Source organism: Mustelus asterias, chromosome 22, assembly GCF_964213995.1.
Source record: "Mustelus asterias chromosome 22, sMusAst1.hap1.1, whole genome shotgun sequence".
Classification (NCBI taxonomy): domain Eukaryota; kingdom Metazoa; phylum Chordata; class Chondrichthyes; order Carcharhiniformes; family Triakidae; genus Mustelus; species Mustelus asterias.
Genome location: NC_135822.1, coordinates 11,196,422 through 11,213,334, shown reverse-complemented (window position 1 = coordinate 11,213,334; position 16,913 = coordinate 11,196,422). Strand labels below are relative to the sequence as shown.

General features: G+C 46.3%; 1 protein-coding gene across 1 annotated transcript in view; it reads right to left on the bottom strand.

Moving 5' to 3' along the window:
• The window catches only part of LOC144510240 (protein polyglycylase TTLL10-like), a 48,597-nt gene that overhangs the window by 5,330 nt on the left and 26,354 nt on the right, over positions 1-16,913 (bottom strand). The window contains exons 8-10 of the mRNA XM_078239733.1: positions 15,549-15,720; positions 6,831-6,971; positions 5,190-5,306 (exon numbers count right to left, since the gene is read on the bottom strand). Coding sequence (XP_078095859.1) covers positions 5,190-5,306; positions 6,831-6,971; positions 15,549-15,720 — 430 coding nt within the window. The remainder of the gene's footprint in view (positions 1-5,189; positions 5,307-6,830; positions 6,972-15,548; positions 15,721-16,913) is intronic.

Genomic DNA, 16,913 nt, shown 5'->3' with positions numbered 1-16,913 from the left:
CACACAAAGCCACCTCTTATTCATGTCCCCTCTCACCTGTATCTTTCTCCAGTTCATCTCCTATCTTCCCTCTTGCCCTCTCTGAGCTTATTATCCTGCCCCTGTGACCTATCTCTTGCTCCTTCAGCCCTGTTCCTGCCGCTCACTCTAGCTTCCATTCCTGGCCCCATGCCAGGAGGTGACATTGTAAATCGTTTAGTTATTGGTCCTCGGGTAAAGTCCATTCTCTTTTGAAACAGCCAACATCATCCTCTCCCTGTAAGGTTCACTCTCAACTTCTCTGTCCTTGCAGACTGCCACCCCATCTCCAATTGCCCTTAACCCCTACAAAGTTCTTGAAGTCGTTATTGTCCCAGAGATCTGTGCCCATCTTTCTTGCGACCCAATGTTTCAATCTATCCAAACAAGTGTCCATCCTATCTACAGCATTGCAAACATCCGAACCAAAGTGACAAAATGGCACCTTCCGTGATCGCAGTCATGGTGCATAATTATAGAATCCCTACAGTGCAGAAGGAGGCCATTTGGCCCATCAAGCCTGCACCAACAACATTTCCATCCAGGCTCTATCCCCATAACCCCAACTATGTACCCTGCTCGTCCCCAGACATTAAGGGTCAATTTAGAATTGCCAATCCACCTAACCTGCACATCTTTCAGACTGGGAGGAAATTGGAGCACCCAGAGGAAACCCATGCAGACACGGGAAGAATGTGCATACTCCACAAAGGGGTGACCCAAGCTGGGAATCAAACCCGGGTCCCTGGTGCTGTGAGGCAGCAGTGCTAACCACTGTGCCACCGTGCTGCCCCCTACTCCTCATTCTTCTCAACTGCTTTGCAGTCAACAACACCATCCTTCTCTAAAATCTTTCCTCTCTTCTCCAGCTTAGTGCGATTGCCCTCAGTTGATTTAAACCTAATCTTTCTGATCGCAGCTACAGTATCTCCTATAACCACTCAGTTACCTCCGGGTGCCCCAAGGATTTATCAGTGGCCCTCTCTTGGTGAAATTATCTGTGGACATGGAGTTGATTTGCCCCCTTGTTCAATGATGGCTCCCTGCTCTACAACTGCACCACTCCTGTCCGATTGCCATCTCCTGTTATTGATATGATGGTTCAAAACCTGTTCACATTGAACTTTCACCCCAGTTACATCACCGATTCCACCCCATCTCAACCCATCTGCCGGTGAAGCCTCATTTTTGCCTATCATCTCTAATCTCAAATAATCCAGACTCCAAGGCCAGACATGTATGCAATGAAAACTCCTCTGCACTTCTTTGAGTAGTGGTGGCACAGTGGTTAGCACTGCTGCCTCACAGCACTAGGGACCCGGGTTCGATTCCCGGCTTGGGTGACTGTGCGGAGTCTGCACGTTCTCCCCGTGTCTGCGTGGGTTTCCTTCGGGTGCTCTGGTTTCCTCCCACAGTCCAAAGATGTGTAGATTAGGTAGGTTGGCCATGCTAAATGCATGGGGTTATGGGGATAGGACAGGGGTGTGAGCACTATTGTGGCACTCTTGCGTATTGTTTCTGTGGTACAGTGGGTGTTGTGTTTGCTTTATACCCAAAAGGTTCCCAGTTGCGAAGCTTAGGGGACTTAGGGGTGGCACAGTGGTTAGTAATGCTGCCTCACAGTGCCAGGGACCCAGGTTCAATTTCGGCCTTGGGTCACTGCCTGTATGGAGTTTGCGCATTCTCTTCGCGTCTGCGTGGGTTTCCTCCAGGCGCTCCGGTTTCCTCCCACATTCCAAAGATGTGCAGGTTAGGTGGATTGGCCATAATAAATTGACCCTTAGTGGCCCAAGATATATAAACTGGAGGGATTAATGGGATACATATGTCAGTGATGTGGGCATCACTGGCTGGGCTAGCATTTATTGCCCATCTCTCACTTAAGAGCCAACCACATTGCTGTGGATCTGGAGTCACATGTAGGCCAGACCAGGTAAGGATGGCAGATTTCCTTCCCTAAAGGGACATAAGTGAACCAGATACGTTTTTCCGACAATTGACAATGGTTTAATGGCCATAATTAGACTTTTAATTCCAGATTTTTATTGAATTCATAGTTTACCATCTGCCGTGGTGGGATTCGAATCTGGGTCCCCAGATTATTACCCTGGGTCTCTAGATTACTAGTTCAGCGACAATACCACTTTGCCACTGTCTCCCCTAACTATACCAAGGCTAATGTTAATGACAAGTAGGATTACAAATTAGGTCCACAAGAAATCAGCTTACTCTTCGAAAATTTAGCATTCTTCATCTACTCCTAACATTAGCCAACTATCTGATTAGTCAATCACTCAAACCAGCCTCCCATCCATTAGCTCTGTCTACACTTCCGGCTGCCTTGGAAAAGCAGCCAGCATAATCAAGGACCACACACACCCCGAACATACTCTCTTCCACCTTCTTCCGTGGGGAAAAAGATACAAAAATCTGAGATCACGTACCAAACAACTCAAGAACAGCTTCTTTCCTGCTGCCATCAGACTTTTGAATGGACCTACCTCACACTAATTTGATCTTTCTCGACACCCTTGCTATGACTGCAACACTACATTCTGCATCCCCTCCTTTCCTTCTCAATGAACGGTATGCTTTGTCTGTATAGCGTGCAAGAAACAATACTTCTCAGTGTATACCAATACATGTGACACTAATAAACCAAATCAAATCAAAACAAAGGCTTAACCCTCTAACTTTGAACCTCGTTACCAATCAGATATTTATTAATCCACTATCTGGAGGAGTTAATCCACAAATAACAATTTGACAAAGGATCATCTGGACTCGAAACGTCAGCTCTTTTCCCTCCTTACAGATGCTGCCAGACCTGCTGAGATTTTCCAGCGTTTTCTCTTTCGGGTTTCACAAATAACAATTTATGCTTGCATATTCGGTAGTATCTGGAGAAAGAAATCGCCATGTTCTCAAGGATGTTCAATCTGAATGTTTAGTACTATATCTGGAGTCCAAGTTAACAGCTTCAAACTCTCTGGGTATTTATGTATTGGATTATTTCAGTATTCTTTTGTCCAATGGTAAGGGGAAAGTTCATCATGTAGAGGTTCCCCCCATTCTATATGGTGGAATCTAAAAAAACACCAACGAAACATTTGCATGAAGTGGTCACCAGGCATCAAGTTTTTGAACTGATGAGATGAGACGTGAAGGCTCAGTTAGGGCGCTTGAGAGTTACAAGTTAGCCAGGAAGGACCTAAAGAAAGAGTTAAGAAGAGCCAGGAGGGGACATGAGAAGTCTTTGGCAGGTAGGATCAAAGAAAACCCTAAAGCTTTCTATAGGTATGTCAGGAGTAAAAGAATGAATAGGGTAAGATTAGGGCCAGTCAAGGACAGGAGTGGGAAGTTGTGCGTGGAGTATGAAGAGATAGGAGAGGCACTAAATGAATATTTTTCGTCGGTATTCACACTGGAGAGAGACAGTGTTGTTGAGGGGAGTACTGAGATGCAGGCTGTTGGACTGGATGGGATTGATGTTCATAAGGAGGAGGTGTTAGCAATTCTGGAAAGGGTAAAAATAGATAAGTCCCCTGGGCCGGATGGGATTTATCCTAGGATTCTCTGGGAGGCTAGAGAGGAGATTGCAGAGCCTTTGGCTTTGATCTTTGTGTCGTCATTGTCGACAGGAACAGTGCCAGAAGACTGGAGGATAGCAAATGTTGTCCCCTTGTTCAAGAAGGGGAGTAGGGACAACCCTGGTAATTATAGACCGGTGAGCTTTACTTCTGTTGTGGGCAAAGTATTGGAAAGGATTATAAGAGATAGGATTTATAATCACCTAGAAAGGAATAATTTGATTAGGGATAGTCAGCACGGTTTTGTGAAGGGTAGGTCGTGCCTCACAAACCTTATTGAGTTCTTTGAGAAGGTGACCAAAGAGGTGGATGAGGGTAAAGTGGTTGATGTGGTGCATATGGATTTCAGCAAAGCGTTTGATAAGGTGCCCCATGGTAAGCTTTTGCAGAAAATACGGACACATGGGATTGAGGGTGATTTAGTGGTTTGGATCAGGAATTGGCTAGCTGTAAGAAAACAAAGGGTGGTGGTTGATGGGAAATATTCATCCTGGAGTTTAGTTACTAGTGGTGTACCGCAAGGATCTTGTTTTGGGGCCACTGCTGTTTGTCATTTTTATTAATGACTTGGATGAGGGCATGGAAGGATGGATTAGTAAATTTGCGGATGACACTAAAGTCGGTGGAGTTGTAGACAGTGCGGAGGGAAGTGGCAGGTTACAGAGGGACATAGATAAGCTGCAGAGCTGGGCTGAGAGGTGGCAAATGGAGTTTAATGCGGAAAAGTGTGAGGTTATTCACTTTGGAAGGAGTAACAGGAATACAGAGTACTGGGCTAATGGTAAGATACTTGGTAGTGTGGATGAACAGAGGGATCTGGGTGTCCATGTGCATAGATCCCTGAAAGTTGGCACCCAGGTTGATAGGGTTGTTAAGAAGGCATACGGTGTGTTAGCTTTTATTGGTAGAGGGATTGAGTTTCGGAGCCAGGAGGTCATGCTGCAACTGTCTAAAACTCTGGTGCGGCCGCATTTGGAGTATTGCGTACAGTTCTGGTCACCGTATTATAGGAAAGATGTGGAAGTGTTGGAAAGGGTGCAGAGGAGATTTACCAGGATGTTGCCTGGTATGGTGGGAAAATCGTATGAGGAAAGGCTGAGGGACTTGAGGCTGTTTTCGTTAGAGAGAAGAAGGTTAAGAGGTGACTTAATAGAGGCATACAAGATGATCAGAGGATTAGATAGGGTGGATAGTGAGAGCCTTTTTCCTCGGATAGTGTTGGCTAGCACGAGGGGACATAGCTTTAAATTGAGGGGTGATGGATATAGGACAGATGTTAGAGGTAGGTTCTTTACTCAGAGAGTAGTAAGGGCGTGGAATGCCCTGCTTGCAGCAGTGGTGGACTCGTCAACGTTGAGAACGTTCAAGTGGTTATTGGATAAATATATGGATGATATTGGAATAGTGTAGATTAGAGGGGCTTTAGATTGGTACCACTGGTCGGCGCAACATCGAGGGCCGAAGGGCCTGTACTGCGCTGTAATGTTCTATGTTCTATGTTCTATGACCCAAAGCAGCTGTTTATGACAGTACAGTCAATCCACTTACTCTCATAATGTATAAAATGAAAAGCACAATTACCTTGAAGTTCTGATCAACCATAAAGTCGCAGCCCAACAGATTGAAGTAGCCCAGTTTGCATTCCAGTTTCCCCTTGACAGCGAAGTAACATTGTATCATGATTTTCTTCATTCTCTTCTGAAAAGAGGTTAATGAAGCTCAGGATTACACAGCTTAATCTTTCCTTACCCGGGCAGGTTATCTCTCAATTGAGCTTACCTCTGTTACCCCACCCCCCCCATTACCCATTCCCCCTCCCCACACACACACAACCCATACCCTCTCTGGATTCTCCATCAATCTTTAAAAGGTTGTGATCCAAAGCCCACTCCAGCAACTTGGGCACATAATCCAGGCCTTCACTCCAGAGCAGTACTTGAGGGAGTGCCATGCTGTCAGAGGTGCCGTCTTTTGGATGAGATGTTGAATCAAAGCCCGATCTGCTTTCTCAAGTGCACAATTGCAAAAAAATACATGAGGACTCTGGGCAGAGTAGATAGGGTGCAACTGTTCCCACTGGCGGAACCAGAATGCACAGATTTAAAGAAGACTTGGCAAATTTAAGCAGTGGCTGGCTCAGATCTGGGGAGTACTGTCCGAGCGTGGTGGTGGCAGATACAACCAAGGCCTTCAAAAGAAAATTGGGTAATTATCTGAAGTGAAAAAAAATTGCAGGATTATGAGGAAAAGGTGGGCGAGTGGGACTAGGTGAGTTGGGCTCACGGAGAACTAGCATGGACACTATGGGCCAAATGGCCTCCTGTGCTATAACCATTCTATAATTCAATGATACGAGCAGGGGAGTTATCCCCAATTTCCTGGTCAATATTTATCCCTTAATCAACATTATAACCAACAAATTGGTTTGCAACAAGAATTATCACATTACCACATTGCCGTTTGCAGGAATTTGCTGATTGCAATTTGGTTGTGGCACCTTCTATGAAGTAACAGTAAAGTCGCCATTGTCCCAGATGACCAAAGGTATCCACAGGTGATTTAACCTGTGGATCACCACCACACCTCAGGAGAGGGGGCAAAGTTGAGAAGGCGGGGCCTGCATGAATAACCTCAGCTGGTGCGGGATTTGAACTCACACTGTTGGTGTCGCCAACCATTTATCCAGCCAACTGAGCTAAACCAACCACCACCTTCTATATTACAAAAGTGATTGCATTTCACAAAGTATTTACTTGGCTATGAGGTTGTGGAAGACACGATATCAAGGCAAGCTTTTCTTTCTCTGTTTTTGGGTAAGAATTCGTGGTCTACATCTCTGCAGTTTCAGGAATCGGCCTCTTTTGAGGCAAGGCGTTGCATATGAAGAGCCTGAATACTGCAGCCTCCAACACTCCAATGGGACAAACAGTGAAACTGGTTCAAACCGTTCTTCTCACACATTGGTGATTGGGAACGGGATTCTCCGTCTGCGAGTAGCCCAAGACAGGACATTCCCAGGTCCCCAGAACATTAGCTGAGTTTCTAGATTAATAGTTGAGCGATAACACCACTGGGCCATCGCCTCCCCCCATTGGAAAGAATAAAATGTAAAACAATCAACCTGAGATGTTTTATATTTTACCACAAAAACAGTACCTCACGCCTCTGATGCTAACACAACTGAATCTCCTTAACTAAAGCATGAGTGAAAGCTAAACTTACCTCAAAAACACTGAAGACCCAGTCCTGGGGGAGACTCTTTGCTTCCATATAATTCTCATTAATATACTCATTCAAGTGCTCCATGGACCAGACTGTGTCCTCCTTCATCTCACTGTACAGGGGGTTCTTTTTCTGTACAAACTGCAGATAAGATAATGCAAAGGTGAAATTAATGGAATAATACTCCAACCACATGGGCTTGGGGGGTGGAGGGGTGGGGGGTGGGGGGCAGCGGGGGGGGGGGGGTGATTTCTGACCAATGGTGACTTTTGCTGAACACTGGGGATAGTCAGCAATTGAGAGGAATGAGGGGCTGTGGGTGGTGTAGGAGACATGGTGCCGATCACAAGTGACAGGTGAGGGGGGAGTGGTAGAGATCATAGGGGTGGATGATCATGGGGAAGAGAGGAAAAGAGCATAGGGGTGGAGGATTACAGTGGATGAGTGAGCGGCAAAGATTGAGATCAAAGAGTGGCAGTGCATGAATCATAGAATCATAGAATCCCTACAGTGCAGAAGGAGTTCATTCAGCCCATCGAGTCTGCACCAACCACGATCCCACCCAGGCCCTGTTCCCGTAACCCCACATATTTACCCTGCTAATCCCTCTGACACTAAGGGACAATTTAGCATGGCCAATCAACCTAACCCGCACATCTTTGGACTGTGGGAGGAAACTGGAGCACCCGGAGGAAACCCATGCACACATGGGGAGAATGTGCAAACACCACACAGATAGTCACCCAAGCCGAGGATCGAAGCCTCCCTGGTGCTGTGAGGCAGCAGCGCTAACTACTGTGCCACCGGGGGAGGGAGATTACTGCAGAAGGGAAAGATTGCGGAGGGAGAAGAGACCACATGGGGGAGAGATCCCGGGGAGAGAGATTACAGGGAGAGATTATAAAGAGAGAGTTTGCAGGGGAAGAGATCACAAGGAAGAGGTCAGAGGGAAGGGGTCAGAGGGGGAGAGGTCAGAGGGGGAAGAGGTCAGAAGGGGAGATCAGAGGGGGAGAGGTCAGTGGGGAGAAGTCACAGCAGGAGAGGTCACAACTGGAAAGGTCATGGGGAGAGGTCATGAGACAGAATTCAGGGGAAAAAGCCACAGAGGAGAAATCAGAGCTGGGGCAGGTCAAAGTAGTTACGGATAGTAGGCAGGGGGATAGCGGATTATGAGGAGGGAGGCAGGTGGTGGCAACATAGCTTGAGAGACTGGAGAGGACGCATTCCTGGCTCACAGGCACTGCTAGAAAGTCACTTACTGCTGATTCTGTCAGCTCCCACTTCTCTCCCACTGACAAGGTTCCTGCACCCAGGATACCTGTGCTGGAAGTGCTGACCTGAGGTGAGTTACAGAGCCTGATTTATTTACTATAATTACGAGCTTGTCCCTCCAGAATGGGTTACTCAGCAACACTCAAACTCTACCCCCACCCCCTGCAGTTAAACTGGAAGATGGGGGCAGAGGTAGAGGGGGGGGCAAGGGGTGGCAGGTGGCGGGTGGGCTCAGGGGCAGGGGAGGGGTGGGGGGGTGGGGGTGGAGGACCCCTCTAACCATCAGGAGATTGGACATTGTGGGCTAATAATTCTTTACGCATTGAGTCCTAAACAGCATCAATGCACAGTTTGACAAATGTGCCCAGGATAAGGATCAATGCAGTTGACCTAAAACACTTCTCAGTGGTTTCGGTTGGAAGATCTTAAGCATTGTTGTAGGTTCCTGTGTGTGCTCCAACTCTCCAACCACAGCCTGGCAGAGTTTTAAGTTGCCTGGACCGCAGTCTTTGCAATTCCTTCACTAAATCCCTACGTGGCAGATTCCCATCTCTGGAATCCTGTGCCTCCAGTATTTGCTGCATTTTCACCTCTGGCAGCCAAGCCTCCAGTTTTCTGGACCCTGAACTGGAACTCCTTCGCCAAACCCCGCCACCTCCATAACTCTCTCCCTTAACACAATCTTTAAAATGTACTCATTTAACCAAGCTTTTGGTCATCCCCACTAATATCTTCTCGCATGGCTTAGTGTCAAATTGTTTCGTTTGATAACACTCCTGTGAAGCACCTCAAGATTTTTTATTATTCATTCGTAGGACATGGGTGTCGCTGGCTGGCCAGTATTTATTGCCCATCCCTAGTTGCCCTTGAGCTGAGTGGCTTGTTAGGACATTGCAGAGGGCAGTTGAGAGTCAACCACATTGCTGTGGCTCTGGAGTCACATGTAGGCCAGATCAGATAAGGAAGGCAGATTTCCTTCCCTAAATTACATTAGCGAACCAGATGGGTTTTTCCGACAATCAACAATGGTTTCATGGTCATCGGTAGATCTTTAATTCCAAATATGTTTTATTGAATTCAAATTCCACCAGCTGCTGTGACGGAATTCAAACTGGGTCCCCAGAACATTGGTTAACTTTCTGGATTAATAGCCTAGTGATAATGCCACTAAACCATTGCCTCTCCATTAAACTATGATAAAGGTGCTATATAAATGCAAGTTGTTGTTGATGATACACGTTTGCTTCATTCAATCCTCAGTGACTTCTCATTTTGATCCTACAATTTCTACTCTTCACATCAGTGCTGGGGGATTAGACAGTGACGGACTTTTCCAAATGTCCAATACAAGAATCAGTGACAGTGGGGATGATGTACAGCTGAGGGGAGATTCAAAATGAAGTTCCCTCACCTCTGCCCGAACATGCCTGAGCCCTGTGTCTTTAGAGATTCTGACAGCTGTTATATCGGAAGATTCGTACAGATGTAGATTTAGCATTAGCGATTCTATATGGGCGGCACGGTGGCACAGTGGTTAGTACTACTGCCTTACAGTGCCAGGGACCCAGGTTCAATTCCCGGCTTGGGTCACTGTTTGCGCGGAGCGTCCCCCTGTCCGCGTGGGTTTCCTCCGGGGGCTCTGGTTTCCTCCCACCGTCTGAAAGATGTGCTGGTTAGATGTATTGGCCATGTTGGAGGCATGGTGGCACAGTGGTTAGCACTGCTGCCTCACAGCGCCAGGGACCTGGGTTCGATTCCCAGCTTGGGTCACTGTCTGTGTGGAGTTTGCACGTTCTCCCTGTGTCTGCGTGGATTTCCTCCGGGTGCTCAGGTTTCTTCCCACAGTCCAAAAGACGTGCTGGTTAGGTGCATTGGCCATGCTAAATTCTCCCTCAGTGTACCCGAACACTCATTGGAGTGTGGCGAATAGAGGATTTTCACAATAATTTCATGGCAGTGTTAGTGTAAGCCTACTTTTGACACTAACAAATAAACTTTTCAAAAAAATCATCAAAAATTGAGATTTTCACTGGTAAAGTACAAAAAGATTGACTGATACATGAGAGATGTTTAGGTGCACACCTCTGGAAAAGATTGTCAACAGCTGCCAAGGTGGGTTTTTGCTCACCCACCCCCTTGGGGGTTGCTGGGTAATCAACACAATACTAATGAACACCAACCCAAAATTCACCTGGGAGGCCTGGCCTCACCTGAGCAGCTGAAATTCGCACTCCCTGACTACACGAACAAACAAGAATCAACAAACTCCTGAGATTTCTTTCTATGGAGTAGATATCGACTTGGTGCAATATTGCAAAACAAGTGACAGTAAGCCAGCAACCCAGTTACACCCTGATGTTTATTTCCATCATTTTTCTATGCAGTGAGTTGCTCTGATTTCAAATGCACTGCCTGAAAGGGCAGCGGAAGCAGATTCAACAGCAACGTTCAAAGTGGATTTAGATGCGTGTTTGAAATGGGAACTAGCAGGCCTTGGAGGAGTAAGAGTAGGGGAGTAGAACTAATTGATTCGGTCTTTCAATGAGGGCTCAAAGGGCTGAATGGTCTTCTTCTGTGTTGTAGAATTCTATCCCTTGCCGATAGGGTGGGAGAAAACTGTCCAGGCCTCAGGAAATTACCTTACGTAAATAGGTGCTGAAATTAGCCTCCACTCAACATCTATCCATAAGATTCAACATCTTTATACGAACAATTTACCAGTCAATGGATGAGGAAATAGGGTCAGCAAACCCCAAGTTGTATTTTCATAGAATCATAGAATCCATACAGTGCAGAAGGAGGCCATTTAGCCCATCGAATCTGCACCAACCACAAGCCCTATCCCCGTAACCCCAAACATTTACCCCAGCCAATTCCTCCTGACACTAAGGGGCAATTTAGCATGGCCCATCAACCTAACCCGCACATCTTTGGAGTGTGGGAGGAAACTGGAGCACCCGGAGATAAACCCACGCAGACACAGGGAGAATGTGCAAACTCCACACAGACAGTGACCCGAGGCCGGAATTGAACCCGGGTCCCTGGCACTGTGAGGCGTTTAACAACACCAGGTTAAAGTCCAACAGGTTTATTTGGTAGCAAAAGCCACACAAGCTTTCGAGGCTCTGAGCCCCTTCTTCAGGTGAGTGGGAATTCTGTTCACAAACAGAACTTATAAGACACAGACTCAATTTACATGAATAATGGTTGGAATGCGAATACTTACAACTAATCCAGTCTTTAAGAAACAAAACAATGGGAGTGGAGAGAGCATCAAGACAGGCTAAAAAGATGTGTATTGTCTCCAGACAAGACAGCCAGTGAAACTCTGCAGGTCCACGCAACTGTGGGAGTTACAAATAGTGTGACATAAATTCTGATTCTAGGATCGCATGATAAAGACTCAGGAGGAAAAAAGCAGAAATATTTATGTGAAATAGTGTGACATAAACCCAATATCCCGGTTGAGGCCGTCCTTGTGTGTGCGGAACCTGGCTATCAGTTTCTGCTCCGCGACTCTGCGCTGTCGTGTGTCGCGAAGGCCGCCTTGGAGAACGCTTACCCGAATATCAGAGGCCGAATGCCCGTGACCGCTGAAGTGCTCCCCAACAGGAAGAGAACAGTCTTGCCTGGTGATTGTCGAGCGGTGTTCATTCATCCGTTGTCGCAGCGTCTGCATGGTCTCCCCAATGTACTGTGAGGCAGCAGTGATAACCACTGTGCCACCGTGCCGCCCCCATTTTAATTAATTATTTTAATTAATAACAAAATCCATGTGACAAACTTGATTTTTCTTGAAATGGATTCTTATTTTGGTGCCTTCGCTTTAAGATGGTTATTAAACATGCGGGGTGGGGGGTGGTGGGGGGTGTGGGGGGGTGGAATTTCAAAGCCAATAATGCGCAGAAAATCTATATAACGTATATTGTGGTGAGGTGTGTCATCATCATCTTTTTGATTATGGGTTTAAGATGGGGTCCAACACAGATTCGAACATATGAATTTTGCAATTGATTTGCAGAGTGGGAAATTTTGAAATAAGTGCCTGAGTGATGGAAAACTGAAAAGTCCAACACGTATTGTTAACCCTTGCTCCTGGGTGTTATGGTAGCTACGAAGAACTCAAGATTTCCTCTTAGGCTTCGTGGAGAACGGGTTTCCTTATTGAGCAAGTGGGAGCTCGCCCAATGAGAGATGAGTAGCGGGAGCTTAAAACCGACACTCTCAACCTGGACCTGGAGTAGATCTGGACCTCAGGGCTTGTGTTGCTGTAAGCCACACACATGGCTTTTCCTTTGTGTTAAACAAAGCAGTGTGGCACTGGAAGACTGGCCTTGGTGAGATTATTACAGTGGGATTTAAGAGAGACTTTTCAAATTGGAGTAGTTTCTCAAGAGGGACGATGGCTGGAAAATGGAACACTTTTCATATCTTAAAAAAAAGGTAAAGGAGCTGTTTTCAACTTTCAGGAGAGACCAGGGAAGCACCTGGAATTCTCCGGCCGTTCACGCCGGTGGGATTCTCCAATCCCACCGGCAGTGTGCCCCCCACCCACAGGTTTCCCGCCAGTGTGGGGTGACATTAATCGGAATTCTCATTGACAGTGACGGGACCAGAGAATCCCACCGCTAGCAAACAACGCGCCACCTTCCGCCAGCAGGAAACATGCAGCCCGGAGGCCAGAGAATTTTACGCCCGCCTTTGAAAATCTCTTCCAGAGGAGGATTAATTTCATTCCTGGATTTATAACCTTTTATTTTGTCAAGTTAGATATAAGATTCCAAAAACAACAACTTGCTTTTACGATGCTGCCTATAACATAGCAAAATGGCCCAAGGCGATGCAGAGCAGCATAATCAAACTAGATTTGACACAAGACACATGGGGAGACCTTTGGACAGGTAACTGGAAGCTTGCTCAAGGAGATAAATTTTAAGGATCGCCGTGGGAGAGGAAAGGAGATAAAGAGGTGGACCAGCTAATGGAGGGAATTCTAGAGCTTAGGCCTTTGACAGCTGAAGGCATGAGCAGCTAGAATTCAAGAAGTACTGATATTTGAAAGGGTGCAAGCCTGGAGGAACTCATAGAGATAGGAAGGGATGAGACTAGGAAGGAATTTGACTATGTAAATGTGTAAATGTATTGTATTGCTGCCAGATTATTCTCTATATCATGGTTAGTTGAAAACAATTACTTGATGTTTCACATTTCACATGAGGTCTGATGTGATGCTTTCAAAGACTGAAGGTAATAACTTGGTCCGGTACTTAAAAGCAATCACAGAAACATAGAAACTAGAAGCAGGAGGAGGCCATTCGGCCCTTCGAGTCTGCTCCGCCATTCATTTTGATCATGGTTGATCATCAAATTCAATATCCTGATCCCCCCCTTCCTCCCATATCTCTTGATCCCTTTAATCCCAAGATCTGTATCTAATCTCTTCTTGAGATCTGACAGTGTTTTGGTCTCAACTATATTCGGTGATAGTGAATTCCATACATTCACCATCCTCTGGGTGAAGAAATTTCTCCTCACTTCAGTTCTAAAAGTTTTACCCCTTATCCTCAAACTATGATCCCTAGTTCTGGACTCTCCCACCATTGGGAACATTCTTTCTGAACCTACCCTGTCTCACCCTCTTAGAATTTTATGAGTTTCTATGAGATCCCCTCTCACTCTTCTAAACTCAAGAGAATATAATCCTAACTGACTCAGGCTCTCCTCATATGACAGACCTGCCATCCGAGGAATCAGCCTGGTAAACCTTCGCTGTATTCCCTGTATAGTGAGGGCATCCCTCCTCAGATAAGAACACCAAAACTGCACCCAATACTCCGGGTGTGGCCTCACCAATGCCCTATACAATTGCAGCAAAACATCCCTATCCCTACACTCGAATCCTCTCGCTATAAAGGCCGATTTACCATTTGCCTTCCTTACTGCTTGCTGTACCTGCGCGCTTATTTTCAGCAGGGTTTGAGTGGAGCTGTGGTCCTCTAAGATGGCGTTACCTGAGGGCCATGTGATCAGACCAAACCCTATGGATTGTCAATCAGGAGTGAGGGCGCAGAAAGTCCTGGAAAGTCGAGGAAAGTCCTGCAAACGGAGCCTGGGAGGAGAGTTGTCAGCCTGACCTTTTGTATCTATAATTATTTATTGTTGGCAATAAATTTAAGCCAATTGAGTCGCCCTCAATTTATTACACTGGCAATGAGGATGGGATCGATGTAATAAATCGAGGGATGCTTTGCAAAGCAGGCTTATGGCAAGGTTGAGGAGCTGAATGAATGGAAAAGTCACTCACCCATGGCTTAACAGACTTGAACATGTTTGGTCAATTTTTATTGTCATAAAATGATTGAAGAGTTGAAGTAAACCATATAACCATGGTAACAGGGTGAGATTGAGAACTAAAATATACTTTCTTGGCTCCATGCTGTAAACCTGATGTCTGTACAATGTATCTTTGATGATTATGGTTTGATATCAGTATATATTCAATGTAGAGATCATGGCTGGCATTTCCCCGATGATGCACGACCCGCTATCACTGCCAGCGAGAACAGAGAATTTGGCGCACAGTAAAATCGCTATTCACTGCAGCGGGACTGGGGAATCCCAGCCGCGGACGAGGTTGGAGAATTCCGATCCAAAAGCTTGAATTGGTCTAAGAGTTTTAGGCAAACCATTGTTTGAATCATAGAATCAGCATCGAACCCCTACAGTGCAGAAGGAGGCCATTCGGCCTATCAAGTCTGCACTGATCACAATTCCACCCAGGTCCTATCCCCATAACCACATGCATTTATCCTAGCTAGTCCGCCTGACACTAAGGGGCGATTTAGCATGGCCAATCCACTTAACCCACACATCTTTGAGCTGTGGGAGGAAACCAGAGCGCCCGGAGGAAACCCACACAGACAGGGAGAGAATGTGCAAACTCCACACTGACAGTGACCCAAGCCGGGAATGGAACTTGGGTACCTGGCGCTGTGAGGCAGGAGTGCTAACCACCGTGCCACCGTGCCGTGCTGTAGTCACATTGGAATTGTGAATTGTGGTACCTGGTTTTTTGTAGTGAATAGTGAACTCAGCAATAAAGAATCATGGAATCATACGGAAACCATGCCCTGTATGGTGAAAGACAAAGACCTGGGGTGTTACAACTAATAGAACAGGAAAACAATCTGAAACCCAACACTTACAATAATCTCCGGGAAGGGAGTGAGGGGTCCCTGCTGGAGGTTTGGGCCGTTGAGACATACCCGTGAGTGATCTATGGCAGCCAGTGATTTAGGGTAGGAAGATTTTAAAAAGACCCAAAAGCATTAAATCAATCTATTTTACATCTTTATTTTATTTTGTGACGCTCTAATAGTTCAATTCATAACTTCCAACAGAAACAAGGGAATGGAAAGGATGACATTTTCCCACTGTTCACCTTACCTGATTGGTCAGGTGACTTGTCAGATCATCCGAATAAGGATCATATTTGTTGCATGCCAATTTGACGTAACCATGGCGAAAGAAGATCATGTGAGGTGAGGTACAAGCAATCAGGAGGTAAGATCGGACATCAAACTTTCGACCTTCCAGAAGTAAAGGTTTGTGCAGATACCTGTTTGGGTCAAAGCATAGGTATTTTAGCACTGTTTTAAGATCGGTTGGGGAAGTATCACACGGATATTTAATTTCTCATGCTTTCCGCCGCACTAGTGCTGGACCTTTCATCTTTCCACAGACAAATATACAAATTCAGAGCAAGAGTCAACCATTTAGGTGGGGCAGCACGGTGGCACAGCGGTTAGCACTGCTGCCTCACAGCGCCAGGCACCTGGGTTCAATTCCGGACTTGGATGACTGTCTGTGCGGAGTTTGCACATTCTCCCCGTGTCTGCGTGGGTTTCCTCCGGGTGCTCCGGTTTCCTCCCACAGGCCGAAAGACGTGCTGGTTAGGTGGATTGGCCATGCTAAATTCTCCCTCAGTGTTCCCAAACAGGCGCCGGACTGTGGCGACCAGGGGATTTTCACAGTAGCTTCATTGCAGTGTTAATGTAAGCCTACTTGTGACGAATAAATAAGTGTCAGTCCCTCAAACCTGCTCCGCTTTTCAATAACACCATGGCTGATCTGATTGTGGCCACAACACCATTTGCTTCCTACCTCCTTATACCCTTTGACTCCCTTGTTAGTCAAGAATCTATCAACCTCTGCTTTAAAAATATTCAATAACCCTGCCCCCACCACTCTCTGAGGAAGAGAGTTCCACAGACCATTTAAGAGAGAGAATTTCTTTTCACGTATCTCTGTCTGGGCTGGCACGGTGGCACAGTGGCTAGCACTGTTGCCTCACAGCTCTAGGGACCCAGGTTAAATTCCAATCTTGGATGACTGTCTGTTTGGAGTTTGCACGTTCTCCACATGTCTGCATGGTTTCGTCCGGGTGCCTGGTATCCTCCCCTACTCCAAAGTTGAGTGGATTGGCCAAGCTAAATTGCCCCTTAGTGTCCCAAGATGGATAGGTTAGAGGGATTAGCCATGCTAAAAGCCCTTTAATGTCCCGAGATGTATAGATTAGGTTATTTGGACATGGTAAATTGATCTTTAGTGTCAGGGGGATTAGCAGGGGAAATATGTGGGGTTATGGGATTAGGGCCTGGGTGGGATTGTTGTCAGTGTGGGCTCAATGGGCTGAATGGCCTCCTTCTGCACCGTAGAGATTCTAAGATGAAACGTCTTTATGAAACATTGGCAAGGTCTCAGTCGGAAAATTGTGTTCCAGTCACTTTAAGGTAGACATCAAGGTCTTGG